The sequence below is a fragment of the Anopheles gambiae genome, chromosome X (assembly GCF_943734735.2).
Source record: "Anopheles gambiae chromosome X, idAnoGambNW_F1_1, whole genome shotgun sequence".
Lineage (NCBI taxonomy): Eukaryota > Metazoa > Arthropoda > Insecta > Diptera > Culicidae > Anopheles > Anopheles gambiae.
Genome location: NC_064600.1, coordinates 14,652,261 through 14,668,128, shown reverse-complemented (window position 1 = coordinate 14,668,128; position 15,868 = coordinate 14,652,261). Strand labels below are relative to the sequence as shown.

Below are 15,868 nucleotides of genomic sequence, written 5' to 3'. Positions count from 1 at the left end.
GCGCACACACTCAATATCCAAGAAGACCGAATAAACCTCCGACAAGGTCTCGGTTAGTTCTGATCTGATTCTTCTCTTCCCGGCACGGCTACCCCAGTTCAGCCAACATTGTTTGTTAGCCGACCGGCTCCTACACCCATTACTGTCCCCCTGTCGATAGGTTAAAGCGGGCTAGCAAGATTCAGGAAATTCCGCCTCGGTCTCGGAACTAAAAGCGAGACGCTGTGCCTGATGGATTCGACCGTGGATTAATTTATCAGCAAACTTAAACACTGGTTCCAAACATCAGTCACTCCTCCTGCTCCTTCCTACGGCTCCAGCAAGCTTGTGCCTTTGTCGGTGCCAGAATTTGGAGCCACCGTGTCGCTATTATTCATGCTGTTGCCTTCCCACGCACCTACAGTACGTCAGCGCGCGCAACATGCCAACAGTACGGCCGGTGATCCTCGTGTCGCTGCAGGGCTTTTGTGTCCCCTCGGGGTGGGATTTTGGCGCTTGCGGCGCTTCCCCTCCAGCACTCCGATCCAGATTAACCGATCCGCTCGGTGGGATTAGGGCCTCCATCGTGAGCGATGTGCGGCAACCGTTGCGTTAGCGGTTCTTGGCTTGGAGTTGGCAAAGGCCCTAGTCTCGAGTTTTCCATTGTGTGACAAGCTCCAGTGTATGCGGTGGTTGGCGCGTTACAGCCTGCTCTGGATCATCTACCTTTTTATTTCCAAAATACTATTTGATCCTGTTCGGTGTTACGGCAAAGCACCCGTGGAATGAGATAAAAAGGTTCATCCTCCTTCCCATACTTACACACACTGTACGCACACGTTCTCGATCCCCGTGTACCGCCCGTGGTACAGGTGCTTACTGACTGTTCCGTCGATTGACTTTATCACACTTCACCTTTTCAGCTTCGATCCTTGCTAAATCGAAGGGAAACGAGGAGGGTGGGGAAGGAGTAGGGAGCGAGCTGTTTGTGTGACGGCCCCGGGCTCGACAAGTTGTTTTTTTTGAGTTTTGTTTTTCCTTTTGCCAGCAACCCTTTTGCCCAAAACACCGGCAAGCTTTTCCCAACTCGGCCCCAGAAACCTGCGTCCCTTTCTCTTTCTATCGCACTCGGAAGCATCTCATTCAATGCATCGGAGCGCACTTTCCGTACGAACTTTTTGTCTCTCTCTCTCTCTCTCTGTCCCCAGCGAGTGTCTTTACGCTTTGCTCTCACTCCCACACGGCTACGCCAAAATCTCCAAGCAATTCTGCATCGGAATCCTTTCCGCTCTGCCGTGTGGGTATTCCTTTCGCTCTCTCTCTCTCTCTCTCTCTCTCTCTCTCTCTCTCTCTCTCACGCACGCTAGCGGATCCTCTCTATCGATCATTTTCTCTCTCTGTTTCTCATGCTCTTGCCTTACGCATTGTGTGTACCTTTCGGGGCGCACAATCAACCGCACACACAGTGCGTTGCTGGATTCCATCGCGCTTCCATCTCTTCCTCACACACCCGGTACCATCACTCGCACTCTCTCCCTTTCGCTCGCTCGCTCGCTCGCTCTTGAATCGGACGCTTCTCTTCTGCCGGCCCGCACGGTATGCACAAGAATCGAAGCGAAGCGGGAACAAAAAAACGCGCCACACTCGCCGCGTGTGCTGCCGCTGCTGATGTCGACCATCGTCGGGGTTGATGGGCAGCTGGTCGGTTAGCGAAAATTCAGTTGATTATCATCCGCGTTAGAGTTCACATCTTGCCTACACACCGCCCCCGGCGAGAGAAGACAATCCCCTTTCAGTGCGTCCCCCCTTCCAACCTGCCCGAACGTCCCCGGTGTCCTGTGTTGCTTCCCCGACTCAGCCCCACTCCACCACCTACTCACCCAAAAGCAGAGGAGTGGGGGGCACGTAAGAACGCTTCCGCTTTTCCCGCGCGCGTGTTCGTGTGTGTGTTGGCTTCCGGTAGTGGCGGCCGACCCGTTTTGCCAGTCAGTTTTTTTTATGTTTTTGTTTGCCGGTAACACGCGGGAAAATCTTCGCGGGGAAATTCCCAGGCAGGCCGGGAAACAACAACAGCAGCAACAACAACAACAACAACAAAGAAGTGCAAGTGGATTGCCGGAAGTGTGAAAAACTTTGGCAACAGACAAAACCCGCGTACGACCCGATTCGATTTCGTGTTTTGATTAAATTTTGGGATTGTTTTTGTTTTTCGCAGGGAGAGTGCTCCTTGGGCAGTTTTAATTGGAAGTTGTTTTTATTATTATTATTTTTAAACTAACCGTCTAAATCCTTTTCGTGTGAATGGTTAACTGTTGAAGGCTAGTTGTTGTGCTGTGTACGTGTGAACCAAATTTGAACATCAAAACCAGGTTGGGATAAGATTTTAATTAAAGAACGAAACCATCAATTACGTACCGAAATCAACCCAATCGAGCTAACGATTTGACGCGCTCAGGTGCGAATGAGTGTTTGCAGGGGCGGGTGTTAGGCGCTGGTTTGCTGTGGCAAGGGTGAAGGTCAATCTGTCATTCCCGCTAGCCCTTCCCAAGATAACCCGCGCGACCAACCAGATCCGCGTTAATTAGGCCCGGGATGCTCCTGCCGAGACATTTGTCCCGAGCATCCTCCCCCGCCCCAAAAGCATCAATCTTGGAAGGGAGCACGATTAACATCTCACTCCCAAGCAACAGCAACCACAACAACAACAAACAAACAAAATCGAGCAATACAGAAGCAAATGGAAAAACCACCTCAAATCTCTGCCCCAAAGCCTCAAATTAGCCCGGGTCCATAAAAGGGTTACAGTGCCTGGGTTTCCCGGGTACATCGGCCGGGGAAGTTCAGCTAACATAAATCAAACCCTTTTAAGGATGCTCGACTTATGCAAAAAAAAAAAAAAAAAAAAAAAAACCCCTGAGCGGACTGTTTGCCCACTTTGTGGCGTTTAGACGTCGCGCGCGCTTGATGAGCTCCATTTGGTGCAGCGATTAAAAAGCAATTTCCCCCTTTTTCGGGCCTTGGTTCCCGGCGGTTTGCCCTTCGGCGGTGTCGTTGCTGCTCTGCGAGCTCCTGCGCGTTTCAAAGGGAAGCATCTCCGACGCTGCTGCAGGGAAATGACGTCCTACTGATTGATTGGGTGTAATTTAGTTGTCAGTTCGATCAAATTCGACACAAAACCGTCCCAATACATCCATCAAGCGGGCGCGCGCACAACGGAAAGCTACGCAATCGCCTACCATTCCAGCGATCTTCCTCATCAGGCAGCCACTGCCAGAGGCATCCCTGGACGCAATGTCGCCAAAAATCCAGCCAGCGCAACACACACGCGTACCGTACCGTACTCGATGTGCCGCACTCGCCCAACGCATTCCGGGGGCGACTTAATGGGCGACGGCGCGCGTCACACATTCCAGCGTTCGGTGCGGCGCGGTAGATTTGCGTTTCGAGCTGTTTTGCTCGAAGACAATGTTGCCATCCCGGGCACGATAATTGGCCACCCTGAAAGCTATTTTTTTTTCTTCAGAGGTTTTCGAATGGACACGACATGCGGATCAGGAAGAATTGCAATAAAAAAACACTTCTTCAACATTCACACGTTTTCGGCAGCGGCACGTGAGGTTTGGGGAGTAGAAGAAGCTACACACAACAACCAAAAACCCCACCGAAACTCTCGAAACATCAACCAACTCCGATGGGTAGGCTTCTAGTGTCAATTCGTACCCACATACACACACAGACAGCCGTCACCCGTCAAATGGGGAACCATCGCTTTTTGGATGCCGTTTTTGCCTTAATTAGCCCTCTAACGACGGCGCTGACAGCGCGGGAAAGAGCCTCTTAGAGTGTGTGTGTGTGTGTGTGTGCAAAGGTATAATGAGCCTTCTTCGAGACTATGCTGACTGTGGTGGGTGTGGGCCTACAACGATTGAATCCTTCGGGGCAATTATTTCACCTTTTTGAACCGGCCCGAGGTGAGGCAATCGATCGAAACCGAATGCAAATCAAAACGATGAAATAGCGACACCCACGCTAGCAGAGCGCAGTGGTCGCATGTGCAAGAGCGGTGACGTTCTCGCTACGCTGTGGAGCCGCTTGTTCAAATCCCGCGTCGGGTGGGGGAGGGAAATGATTAAAAAGCTTTTATTAACTTAACTAACAAATGATGAAAGATCATTGTTTTTCTGCAATGTGATGCTCTCTCTTGCAAGTGCTGTTTCGTGATTTTCTACATTTCTTCTCTCAGTCTGTGCTTTTATCAGTTTTGTGTGGGTATAAAATATTGCTTCTGTTTTTTTTCAAACACACGCCCTAAACAAAGGCTCCGCGTTGTTTGAAGGTGGTGATGTGCTCTTAAACGGGAGGCATTTTTCGGCTCTTCGAAAGATGAAAGAAAGGTGCACGCACTCAGCACACACACACACACGCACGGGGGCTATTGAAAATAAGCAGAGAGCTCTGATGCAGTTTGCCCCCAATGCCCCCTTCAATGGCGCTGTATGCCTCGTTCGCGCTCTTTTGTTTATAACTCGAGCGCCTCGGCAGAGATGCACCCGAGTGGCATGTCAGTGTCAGATCATTAAAAAAAATTAATGAAACGCTCACTCACACAAACACACTAGCGAACTCATAAGATCAGCGGGCCACACAAAATGACTATCGAGGAACGCAATCTTCAAAGCCACGATCTCGCTTAAATTGCACTTCACGGCGATGGTGTTTCCCATTCCCGTCCCAAACAGCGCCCCAGAGCGGCTGCCCCTTTTTCTGCCAACTGGGTGAAGAGACGAAGCAACAACACCACCAACAGCAACAACAACAAAACTGCTCCAAAAAATCGCCAGAAAGGTATAAAATTTTTAATAATCGTAAAAATCTTTTCCCTTTCTGCACCGGCCCGAGGGCGCTTAAACTGCGCGCGCTGTGCGGGAATGCAAACGCCCGCCCGATTATTATCATCGGCCCGAACTTCACCGGCACGTCTATGAGCTTGCTGAAAGGCGTGAACTTAATTTCGAACCTCGGACACACATAAAAAAAATCACAAAAAAAAGACACACAAGTACGCCAACCATTAAAAACACTGCCAAACGCCTGGCCGCACGGTACCTGTTTGTGATGCATCGGGCCCCTGTGTGCTCCCGGTCCCTGGTCAGGGCACGGTACGCCCGTGTTTAACAAATCAATTTTCGAAGCTCGTCAACGTCCCCGTTGCGCGTTCGTCGCTTGCAGCTATTTCACTTGCGGTTTGCACCCGTTTGCGCATTTCGCTCGCAGTGCGCTGGCGGACATCATTCGGGAACCACCGTTTCCCAAAACCACGCGATCAACATGCGCACGGTGCACCGCATTTTCGCGACATGTAGGTAAAATGTCGGCGCCGGTGAGGCAGATGAGAGATTTCGATTTCGAGGCACCACGATGTTTGTGCGGCTGTTTGGAAGAAAGTTTGAAACCGCATCGTGTAAGCGAAGGTGTCTGTTTATTCACGGAGCGTCGGGTGCGGGCGGCAAAGCGAGGCGCACAGTGAAGGGGGTGGAGCATTTTGCATTTGGATGAAAAACGCGCCCATGCACCCGCGCACTTGTGCGCGTGTGTGTGCCTGTGAAGAAAATAAGCAACGATGCTTGACGACGGATGAGCAAAGCGTTTCGAAGTTAACGCATCGCGCCGGAAATATGTTCTGTTTGCTTACCATCCAAACGCCACTCCATCGCTCCCCCCCCCCCCCCCCCGTCCTCGCATGGCGCTATTGCACTCGAATGCAAATAGTGCAGCCAGTGGGGGCCAGTGGGTCAAGCTGGCAGAAAGGAGAACGAGCGGCAGCAATGAAACAAAACAGTAGCAAATGCCTTCTCGGTTGCCACCCCAAAGACCCACCCACCCCATCTTTCAGCATGTTTTCTTTGCCAAAACCGAGCGGGTGGGGAGGGGGGTCGGTTGGATGGGGAGCAGAAATTTATGTTAATTTATTCATTAATAAATTTCGACACTCATACACCTGCGAGTCGGTGAGTGAGCGTGCGTGCCAAAGCATGCATGCAAAACAGCGTGAGACGCGGTTGGGTGGGGAGGGGGCAGGGCGCGGAGCAGAGAGAGGCATTGTAGAGCATTTGAAACAAAAACAAACACACATACATATACACACACACACACACACACGCATCAAACAAGTGTAGGGATTATCCTACGCATTTCCAAACACGAAAATGTTAAATTGAACAACGAAACGAAAAGTTTTGCACAGCGTACACAAGGGGGAGGTAAAATATTGCGATTGTTTTTGTTTTTTTTTGTAATCTGTCTGTTACCTTTCATTTTTTGTTATTTTATCTTTTCTCGCGGTTTGTGCATCAATACGTTTTTTTTTTCTTCTTTTTGTAACATTTTGAAGAAATGCACTTGCTACTCCTCGAACGATGCGTGAGCAGGCGGACGTTTCGCATTAAATTTTTATGTGACACTAAACGCTGCAACCGCTGACAACCGTGGACGGAATGGGAAGAACATAGGAGCGTGCGCTCGTGCAAAAAAAATGAAATAAAACAAACCGGATTACGACAAGTGTAGTATGAGCGGTGTTAAATTAAGGGTGTAAGAGTGCCTGTTGTGGCAAGTGCGAGAATCGTAAATTTGATTTTTTTTCTATGACACCAAGCTTTGGGCAAGTGTTGCTGAAATTAAGTTACCAGCTTGTGGTGGTTGCAGTAGTTCTAGGGTCCAACGGCATTGTTGTAAATTTTGCAAATAATCGTGGGGTTATCCATACATTACGTATCGAAAGGAAAAGTACCATCCTGCGTCGGGGATGTTAAAATTGGAGACTGGCGCACGAGAATACCAAAAAAAAAGGAATAGATTTGTTGGTGTCGTAATTTTTGGATGAGCCACCGCCTTTATGTTTGAGCTAAAATTACTTGTCGACTTGTGGCGGAAGCGGACGGCAAATGCGATCCAATCGAGCGGTTCCGTGGAGCGAGCACTGAGACTAACGACATCGATACTGAGATATTTATTACCGATGACCTACTCTTTCAGATTGCTATCTAACCTCCCCCTTCTTAGCAAGTGCATCGGAAATGAAACGCTCTGGCCAACACGGACAAATGCTCCAATTAAGAGCGGTGCCACGCACGCAACAGTGAGCGCCATACAGCTCGATCTTTCACGCTGGCGTTTGTTTAATTTGAAGCGCTGAAGTCATTGGCAATGCCTGCGCTTAAGTCATCAGCCTTCAACAGACGCTTAGCTGTTGGGGTTTTGTTGCTCAGCAGATGAGGGTGGTGACATACAAAGGCAGGCAGCACAAAACCCGGCTTCGATCTGTTTCCACACCCATCGGCCACGCCACACATTCGAGTGCGTTTGGACGGCCTGACACGGACGAGTCGGGCCGTTCGATGATCCGGCTCGGCACACTTCACAGCCTCTCGAGTGAAAAGTCCTCACTCCAGTGCCGAAAACTCCTCCCCCCCCCCCCCCCCGCGGCGACACTACAGTTCCATTAGCCTGGAGAGGGCCCTTCATTAGAAGGGTGCGCCTTAGTTTTTGACGCGAACTGTAACATGTGCCGCCCCGGTACGCTCACTCGCACTGAAAAGCACTCTTTCGCGCAGTGCCAAGTGCAGCTGTCTCTTGGCTCGAGTGATGTTGCATTCGGACACTCGTCCCCACTTTCCATTGGCGACGGCGATGGCTGCTTGATAGCTCGCTGGGTAACGGGAATTACGGCGCGCTGATATCGACTGCTGTCCATCCATCTGTTACTGCCCTTTCCGGATCCTTACTGGGCGCGGCAAATGGCTCTCGCCACACGTCGGACACCTTCATTCGAGTGCTCCTTTCGTGCGGCTGTTTGGAAGGGAACACTCCAAATGGATTACTTTTCGAATGTTTAGCACAGTGGGCGCTCGCAAAAAGAGTTTATTCCGTTCCAGTGTCTCACTTGCTATACGGGAAACTCCTTTTCTTTTAATTTGTATGAATAGTGCAATAATCGGTTTCAGCACCGCAGATGGGCTGGTACAAAAGGCATATATGCATTTCAAAAATTAAAAATGTCATCATAATACTAATAACTGGAATAATATTTGTAGTTCATTATTTATTTTCCCCATTTTTATTCATCAATTTTCTTAAAAAAAAACAGACTAATGGTCTTTTCATTATTATTCCCTAGAAATAGCCAATTCACATAGAGCCTAAATTACGTCCAAATGGCGATTACGGACATAGCGATTACGAAGGAAACAGCATTAGTGACACGTGAGACGATTTGCGACTCTTGTTTCTATGAACTCGGGTTTCCACAGTTTTTCGATTTAGTCGTTCCATATTTGTATTATTTTGCGATGGGATTCACAAAAGCGCATTACAAAAACATCACTTCAGCTCCGCTACGATGGTTCAATGCGAAAGTTCGTCCGCTTTTTTCATTCCAACTTCACTTGGATGCTTGGGATCAAATCTTCTCTCCGAAGTTTGAAGAAAAAGAATGCACCAGGATATAAAAATGGATCAGGCAATGGAGTTGAATCGAAAAATTTAAACATTTCGTGAGATGGTTGATCAGTTTTTGGAACCTTTATTTTTTTTTTCGCCAAAAAAGAACCATTTCTTTTTCTTACTTACTTACTTATCCGGCGCTACAAACGCTTTGCGGCCTGCTTCAGGAGTGCCCAAAACCGTTCACGGTCTCGCGCCTTCGTCTGTCAGTCCCTTATCCCGTCCTTAATGGCAGACGCCTCCTCGCCATCTTGCGACCTGAGTTTGGGCCAACCACGCCTCCTCTGTCCTTGTGGACGGCCTAAAAAGACTTTACGGGCTGGGATGTCCGTTTCCATGCGTACACCATGATCAGTCCACCGGAGCCTGGCGAGCTTGGTACTCTGCACGACAGTGAGGTCGCCGTACATCTCGTATAGCTCGTCATTATAGCGGGTCCTCCATTGTGCTTCCACACATACGAGGCCAAGTATCCTTCTGAGTATCTTCCTCTCGAACGCGGCTAAGAGGGTTTCGTCAGATTTGGTCAGTGTCCATGTCTCAGAGGCGTATGTGAGTACCGGCACTATATAGGTGCTATATAGTCCCAGCTTCGTTCGACGCAACAGATCCTTTGAGGTGAACTGATTTTTCAGGCTGTAGAATGACCGGTTGGCAGCCAGTATTTTTGCGTGTAGCTCAACTATCATGCTATTGTCGTTGCTGACCTTTAGCCCAAGATAGGTCAATTCTGGGACGACTTCAAAAGTGCGTTCACCTATCAGTACGTCACGCCTATGTAGGTTTGGATTATTTTGGTAGGGTAGGGCAGCTAATGTTTCCACCATCAGTTTGGTCTTTGCCTCGTTAATCTGCAATCCGAGGTTCTCTGTCGCCTGCTCGATACCTTGGTAGGCTTCTGCTACATAGGAGAGCCCCCGACCAATGATGTCCAGTATCTAGATCGACATATAGAAAATGGTTCCCGTAGTTTCCTCCCACGAGTCGCGGATGTCCCTCTCTAGCGCCAAGTTTTTTTTTTTTTTTTTTTTTTTTTTTTTTTTTTTTTTTTTTAAATTCAATTTGTCTTATTTTTATTGGTGTATAAAAATTTGAAAATACATTTGGGAGCATAGTTTCTAATGGTCTACGCGTCTTTTGGTTTCCTGCTCTTTAGAGTGTTTACGCATTGATTTGGCAGTAGCCTTTCTAAGATTTATGAGATATTTTCAGTGATTCTGAGTTTTAGCTTTTAGCTATTTGAACGCAGGGGAAGCCCTCATTTGTGGAGAATGTTATCTCTTTTTGAAATGCTAATCTAATCTAAACTTCCTTATATATATATGAACTTATAATAATAAACTTATCTAAATGAAATGAAATGAGACTTATGTACATAGTGCAACTTAAGAATTACTAAGTATTTACAGGGATACGTTCAATTCACGTGTAGAGGTTTCTAATAATGTTAGAGCCAGATGCCGACGTAGTAGTCCTAAGTTTAGCTAAATCTTTCTCTATTCGTTCATCAATAAATTCTATGTTGGCTATCCTGTGAAGTTCTTCTGTCCGAAATCTTTTAGGCAGTCCATATATTATTTTAATAAATCTATTTTGAATTCGCTGTATTCTCTTTCGATTGGTAGCAGAACATACTTTCCAGATGTGTGACCCGTATGTAATGGCTGGAAGTATGATTTGCTTGTATATGAGCATTTTATTATCTAGTGAGAGTCTAGAAGAGGTGGCTATCAAAGGGTATAGACATTTAAGTTGCCCTATAGTCTTGTTGGTAATAGTTTTAATATGCTGATTGAAATTCAGTTTTCTATCTATGTTGATTCCTAGGTACTTTACTCCTGGAGTCCAAGGAATTATTACGGAGTTAAGTTTAACCGGCTCTATTTTACGATAGATTGTGCTGTCCTGCATGTTTCGTTTGTATGGAAAGACTATTGCTTGTGTCTTGGATGCATTTACCTTGATCTTCCAGTCGTTTAGATACTTAATGTAAGTATCTAGACCTCTTTGTAAACCTCCTGAGAGATAACGGTACTGTCGAGCAGTATGGAGTATGGCTGTATCATCTGCGTACAACGAGATGTAGGTATTGTTACGCAGGGTGGGAAGATCCGATGTATACAGATTGTATAACAAGGGTCCCAATACACTCCCTTGTGGGACACCAGCACAGTTATCATATGTTTCCGAGCTGTATTTACCAATGATTACCTTGGATGTTCTGTTGGACAGGTAACTAGCAATTATACGAGTGATGTAAGTTGGAAAGTTTAAGTTCATTAACTTAAAAATTAGACCGTCGTGCCAAACATTATCGAATGCTTTTTCGACGTCTAAAAGTGCCATAGATGTTGATACGCCTTTTCTTTTGCCTTCATTAATGATATTTACAACTCTCTGCAACTGATGTGCAGTTGAGTGTCCTCTTCTAAATCCAAATTGCTCTTCAGCCAAGGCATTGGTCTCGTCACAGTAGTCAATCATTCTATGATAGATTACCCGTTCAAATATCTTGCTCAAAGTACTCAGTAGAGCAATGCCTCTGTAACTAGTCACCAACGCTGGGTCTTTACCTGGTTTGGCGATTGCAACTATTTTTGCTATCTTCCATTCTTGAGGGAAGTAGCCCAGTTCCAAGCATTTGTTGAAAATGTTAGTGACTAGATTTAGTGCACTATTACCAAGATGCTTAAGCACAACATTAAAAACTTGATCTAGCCCAGGAGCTTTAAAATTTGCTCCACGAGAAATAGCACCTTTCACTTCACTACTGGTGGTTTTATCTCCATCTTCTAAATTGATGGGCATTTCATAAAGATTAATGTTGGCCTGCCTAACTGATTGCTCGTACGGACTTGTTAAAGTATCTCCCAACCTATGCGCATTTAAAAATTGTTCCGCTAAACTATTGGCTTTTTCTTCTGGTGTGAATAGGATATTCGAATTTTCACGTAGGGGTGGAATCGGTTTTGGACGTGTTCTTAAAACTTTAGTGACCCTCCAAAAGGGATGGGATGATTTTGGCATGGCTCTGAGTTTTTCGCTAAATTGATAATTTCTGACTACCTCTAATCTCACTCTAACATCTTTTGCCAGCCTTCTGTATTCACTGTAAAGTGCCCTATCTCCTGTTCTTTGGTATTGTTTTCTTACCGAGTTTTTCATTTCAATGAGTCTCTTCGTGTCTCCATCGAGTTTCATAAGGTGGTTGTGAAGTTGGACTTCAGGCACTGAACGTCTCACTGCTTCCTCGATGTTGGTGTTAAGTCTCTGCAATGCATCATCTATGTCATCAGTGGAGCTCAGCGAGACATCTACGTTGGTGTGTTCATTCATCCACGACTCAAAGGTTCGCCAATCGGCTTCACGAAAGTTTCTTCTACGACGCCAAGCATGTGGAGTGTTATTTTCAACCTTTAGTACAACCGGTAGGTGGTCAGACGACAAGGCAGAGATGGTGACTGGATCGTTTATTCTATCAGGCATATTTGTCATGAATATATCTATGATGGACATGCTTCGGCCGTTGACGAAGGTAGGTTGAAACGGGTGAGCTATTGTGAACAGGCCATTTTGCGCAGCTTCCCACAATATCTGACTATTTTTGTTTCCTCGTTGATTGCCCCATACTTGATGTTTGGCATTTAGGTCTCCTGCAATGATGAAGTGTCCACTGGTGTTTGTGAGAGATCTCAGCTCTTGTCGAAGAACAGCTGATGTTCCATCAGAGTCCTTTGCTTGTTTGGGACAATATGCAGCAAGGAATTTGAAATTTCCTTGCGTCGTGAAGATCTCAATGCCAGCTGCTTCTATGAACCAGGTGTTAGGGAGCGTTAGCGTCCTAAATTTGACGTTGCGATGTACTGCAATGCCAATGCCACCCTGAGCGGTTTGTCTATCTAGCCTTATGAAGCTGTGATTAGGGAGGTTGAAGCTCATATGTGGTTGCAAATGCGTTTCAGTTACGGCTATCACATCAATCTTTTCCTCTTCAAGAAAATTTATGAACTCCAGCTTTTTTCTAAAGATGGAGCGGGCGTTCCAGGTAGCGGTCTTAAAATCCATTGGGAAGCGCTTCCATTATCAATTGGACCAGCGTAGTTATTTGCTGATCGCGAGGGAGATGTTTAATCTCGCTTTGATAGCGTTTCCACAACCGTGTGATGGTAGTGAAAAGGATCATATCTGGAGCTGTTTCCTCTACAGAAAGTTGCTCTCGCAATCGGTTGAGCTTGTCTTGGGCTGGTTGCCTGGTCGATGTTTTAATCGTCTCATTTTGGGTGTCCATTGCTTCTGCCGATGGACCAGAACAAGTTGGTTGCGAGTGTTGGGGCTTCATCTCTGAAACGTTAGGCTGTGGCTTCTTTTGGCTATGTTGTTTGCGAGGCAGCGACTGATATTGCTGCAGCTGTTGGTGTTGTGTTATTTTATGTTGTTGCCCGGGTAACTGACCTTGTATTTCCTCACTGTGTTGCATTTGCACCATCGGGATTTGTTGGAGCACCGGTTGCTCCTGTGGTAATGATATTTGAACCTGCTGATGTTGTTGCAGAATTTGTTGCTGCAGCACGTTGATCTGCTGTTGTAGTTGTTCCACCTGCTGTTGGAGTGGATGTATGATCTGTTGGAACAACAATTGTTGTTGTTGTACCATCAGTGGCTGCTGCATCTGTAACGTTTGTTGAGCTTGCGGCTGATGTTGCAACGTGTGCAACGTTGGTTGTGGTAGTATTGTGACTGGTGTGTCTGTAGTTGGTGCAGATTGAGGTGCAGTCCAGTTTAGTCTTGAGCTCCATGCAGATGTAGTGGGCGCTGGAGCAGGGATGTAACGGGTAGTTCCTGATCGATATTTTTTGGAATCTCGATTCTCGATAAAATCACGCCTGGCTTTGCAGTTGTGATTGAGAGGGCTGTGATTTCCCTGGCAATTGGCGCAGATTCTTTGGTTTCCCAGTTCTTTAGAGCACTGATTTGACAAGTGTTCATCTCCACACTTCATGCATCGAGCCTTCATTGAACAATTATTTTTCCCGTGTCCAAACCGGAAGCAGTTTTTGCATTGTGTGACATCGTCACGTAATGGAAAGTAGCGTTCCCATCTGATGTTGATGGATTTGAGTCGCTTTACTTCCAGTAAATCATCGAGGGTTACCTGCCCTTTTGTAAAGGACACGATGAAGTTTTTGAAGCCTGCTTTTGTAGAAAAGCTACTGTCCAAAATGCGAATCGAGGCTGGACGGGGAAGATTTGTTTCTTGCAGCCACTGCTCGATCATGACTGGGGTGCCAAAACGCAACCCCTTGAGGATTACCTGGTACAGCTTGTCTCCAGGAAAATCGTGTGTGAAATATTCACGTTTCATTTGTTTCAGGCGACCAACAACTGTTTCAAAAGCCTCGCGCGAGATGCACGTGATTTTTGTAAAGTTTCCCTTGAGGAAACTAAATGTGACATTTAGTTTGCCACTGTTTGCAAGCGAGTTGAACTTAGCAAATTCCTCTTCTGAGAAATCTTTAACAATAACTGGAGGAATACGCTCCTTTTTGATTGTATTGTGTGGTGCCGATGCCGCTGTTACGCTACCATCACTCATACTAACACCTGCTTCACTCGGTGGAACCACCACCACTTCAGCCGAAGCCTTCTTCTTCGTCTCATTGTTTTTAATGCTATCGTTTTCAGCAGGGCGTTTACGATCACGGCTTGTGGCCGGATCCGCCGTAGTTTCCATTGTTGCCTCTCTCACACACCAGCTTTGGATACCCGTGCTAGCGTTTTAAGCGATTTACGCACACATTTGCAATGTATTGTCACACACGTTTAGGTTCGCCTTTACTCAGAGCAGAACAGAAACACGTCCGTTCTCGTCGAAAGCACGAGAGCGTCTCCTAGCGCCAAGTTGAAAGTTCTTTTTCTAGTAGATCTGAAAATGCAAAGTTTTACTCCTTGAGAGAGATATTTTTTGTAGGATTAAAATTTTCTCGCTATAAGGGGTACTCGTTATGAGGGGTTCCACTGTATTTTGGACGGGGTTTCACAACTCATTTTTTAAGAAGTGATTTTATCAATTCAAATACGCAATCGAATCGGGTCGTAAAACCGTTTTTTTTTTGTAAAATTTTTGGGTTAGTTTAAGAGTGAAGTGCGCGTGTTTATTTCGCTATGCGTATGTGCCAACTGTCGATAAGATGTGCAACATCCGGGCACTAGTGCTCCAGAAAGCATCCACCTCCACCACCACGACCAACACCATCAACCAACCGGCCAACTAACAATCAACAGTGCGAACAGTGGAAATGTCCTCGCTGATACGGGCCCTGTCCTGGCCCCTGATCTCGCAGTCGCAGGGTGGCGGCGGTGGACCGGGCGGCCCCGGCGGTCCCGGCAGCCCGCTCGACGGCCTGGACGGACTGGGCAACGGGGCCGGCCATTGCAAGAAAAATGGCGGCATTCCACCGTCACCCACCTTCCAGCAGCTGATGGCGGCCCGGCGGTTGCTCTGCCGGCGGTACTACCCGGAGGGTGGCTGGGGCTGGGTGGTGATCGTGGTCGGCATACTGGTGCACACGATGACCCACGGGCTGCAGCTTAGCTACGGGCCGCTGATGGCGAACGTGATGCGCTACTTCGGCAAACCGTTCACTGACACAGGTAAGAGAGTGTGTGAGAGAGAGATGTTGATAGAGACGGGAGACATGAGGTGTTGGAATTTGTCCCAATACCGTTTCGAGTGCGCTACTTAGAGGTATTTCAGTAAGTGCTGGCGCCATCCGTCCACGACCCTTTTTCGTATCCATCGAGACTTGCCATCGATCGATCATCGTCATGGCGACCTATTAACCCTTGCACTAATCCATTTGTTCGAATAAAAGCCGTCGCGTTTAGCCGTCAGCTCGCAAATGGTTCTGTGCCAAGCGTAAGCCGCCACATAAAGGTGATCGATGATCGCGCAACAGAAATGAGCTGCCATTACCGTTACGTCCCCGGGCCTGCAATTCTTGCAGGTGTAATAAGACGTCCAACCCGTGCATTACCCACACGTTCGCAATCACACACCAGCCGTATCTGGCAGCTGAAATCAAACCCCGAAAGCAATCGACGTCCTAACTCAACCATTCTGCTGCGCTATTCGATAGCTTCTGGGATGCAATTATCCGCTACCGTCTGTGGGCGGGCCTTATCATCTACTTATTACCGATAGCTTCTATAACACCCAAGCATTACACCTCGCTTGATGGCACCTTGCTCGTTCCTGTGTCTTCTCTTTTACCCCTTCCCTTTTCTTTACGATTGGAAAGATTCCACACTCGACTCGGAATCGAAACTGAAATGTGATCTGACGACAAGGGTGCGCAACACATCGGGCCCCAGACACGCTTGCAGCATT

General features: G+C 47.2%; 1 protein-coding gene across 7 annotated transcripts in view; it reads left to right on the top strand.

The window, feature by feature from the left end:
* The window catches only part of LOC5666814 (monocarboxylate transporter 12), a 132,450-nt gene that overhangs the window by 50,438 nt on the left and 66,144 nt on the right, over positions 1-15,868 (top strand). The window contains exons 1-2 of one of the 7 annotated variants that reach the window (XM_061642482.1): positions 1,691-1,884; positions 14,612-15,132. The exons of 2 other annotated variants lie outside the window; for them this stretch is intronic. In XM_061642482.1, the coding sequence (XP_061498466.1) occupies positions 14,778-15,132 (355 nt within the window). In that variant the 5' untranslated portion in view covers positions 1,691-1,884; positions 14,612-14,777. Of the gene's footprint in view, positions 1-1,690; positions 2,349-14,611; positions 15,133-15,868 lie in introns of those variants that run through there. 4 more of the 7 variants (XM_061642489.1, XM_061642476.1, XM_061642472.1 and 1 more) reach the window with 4 other exon arrangements.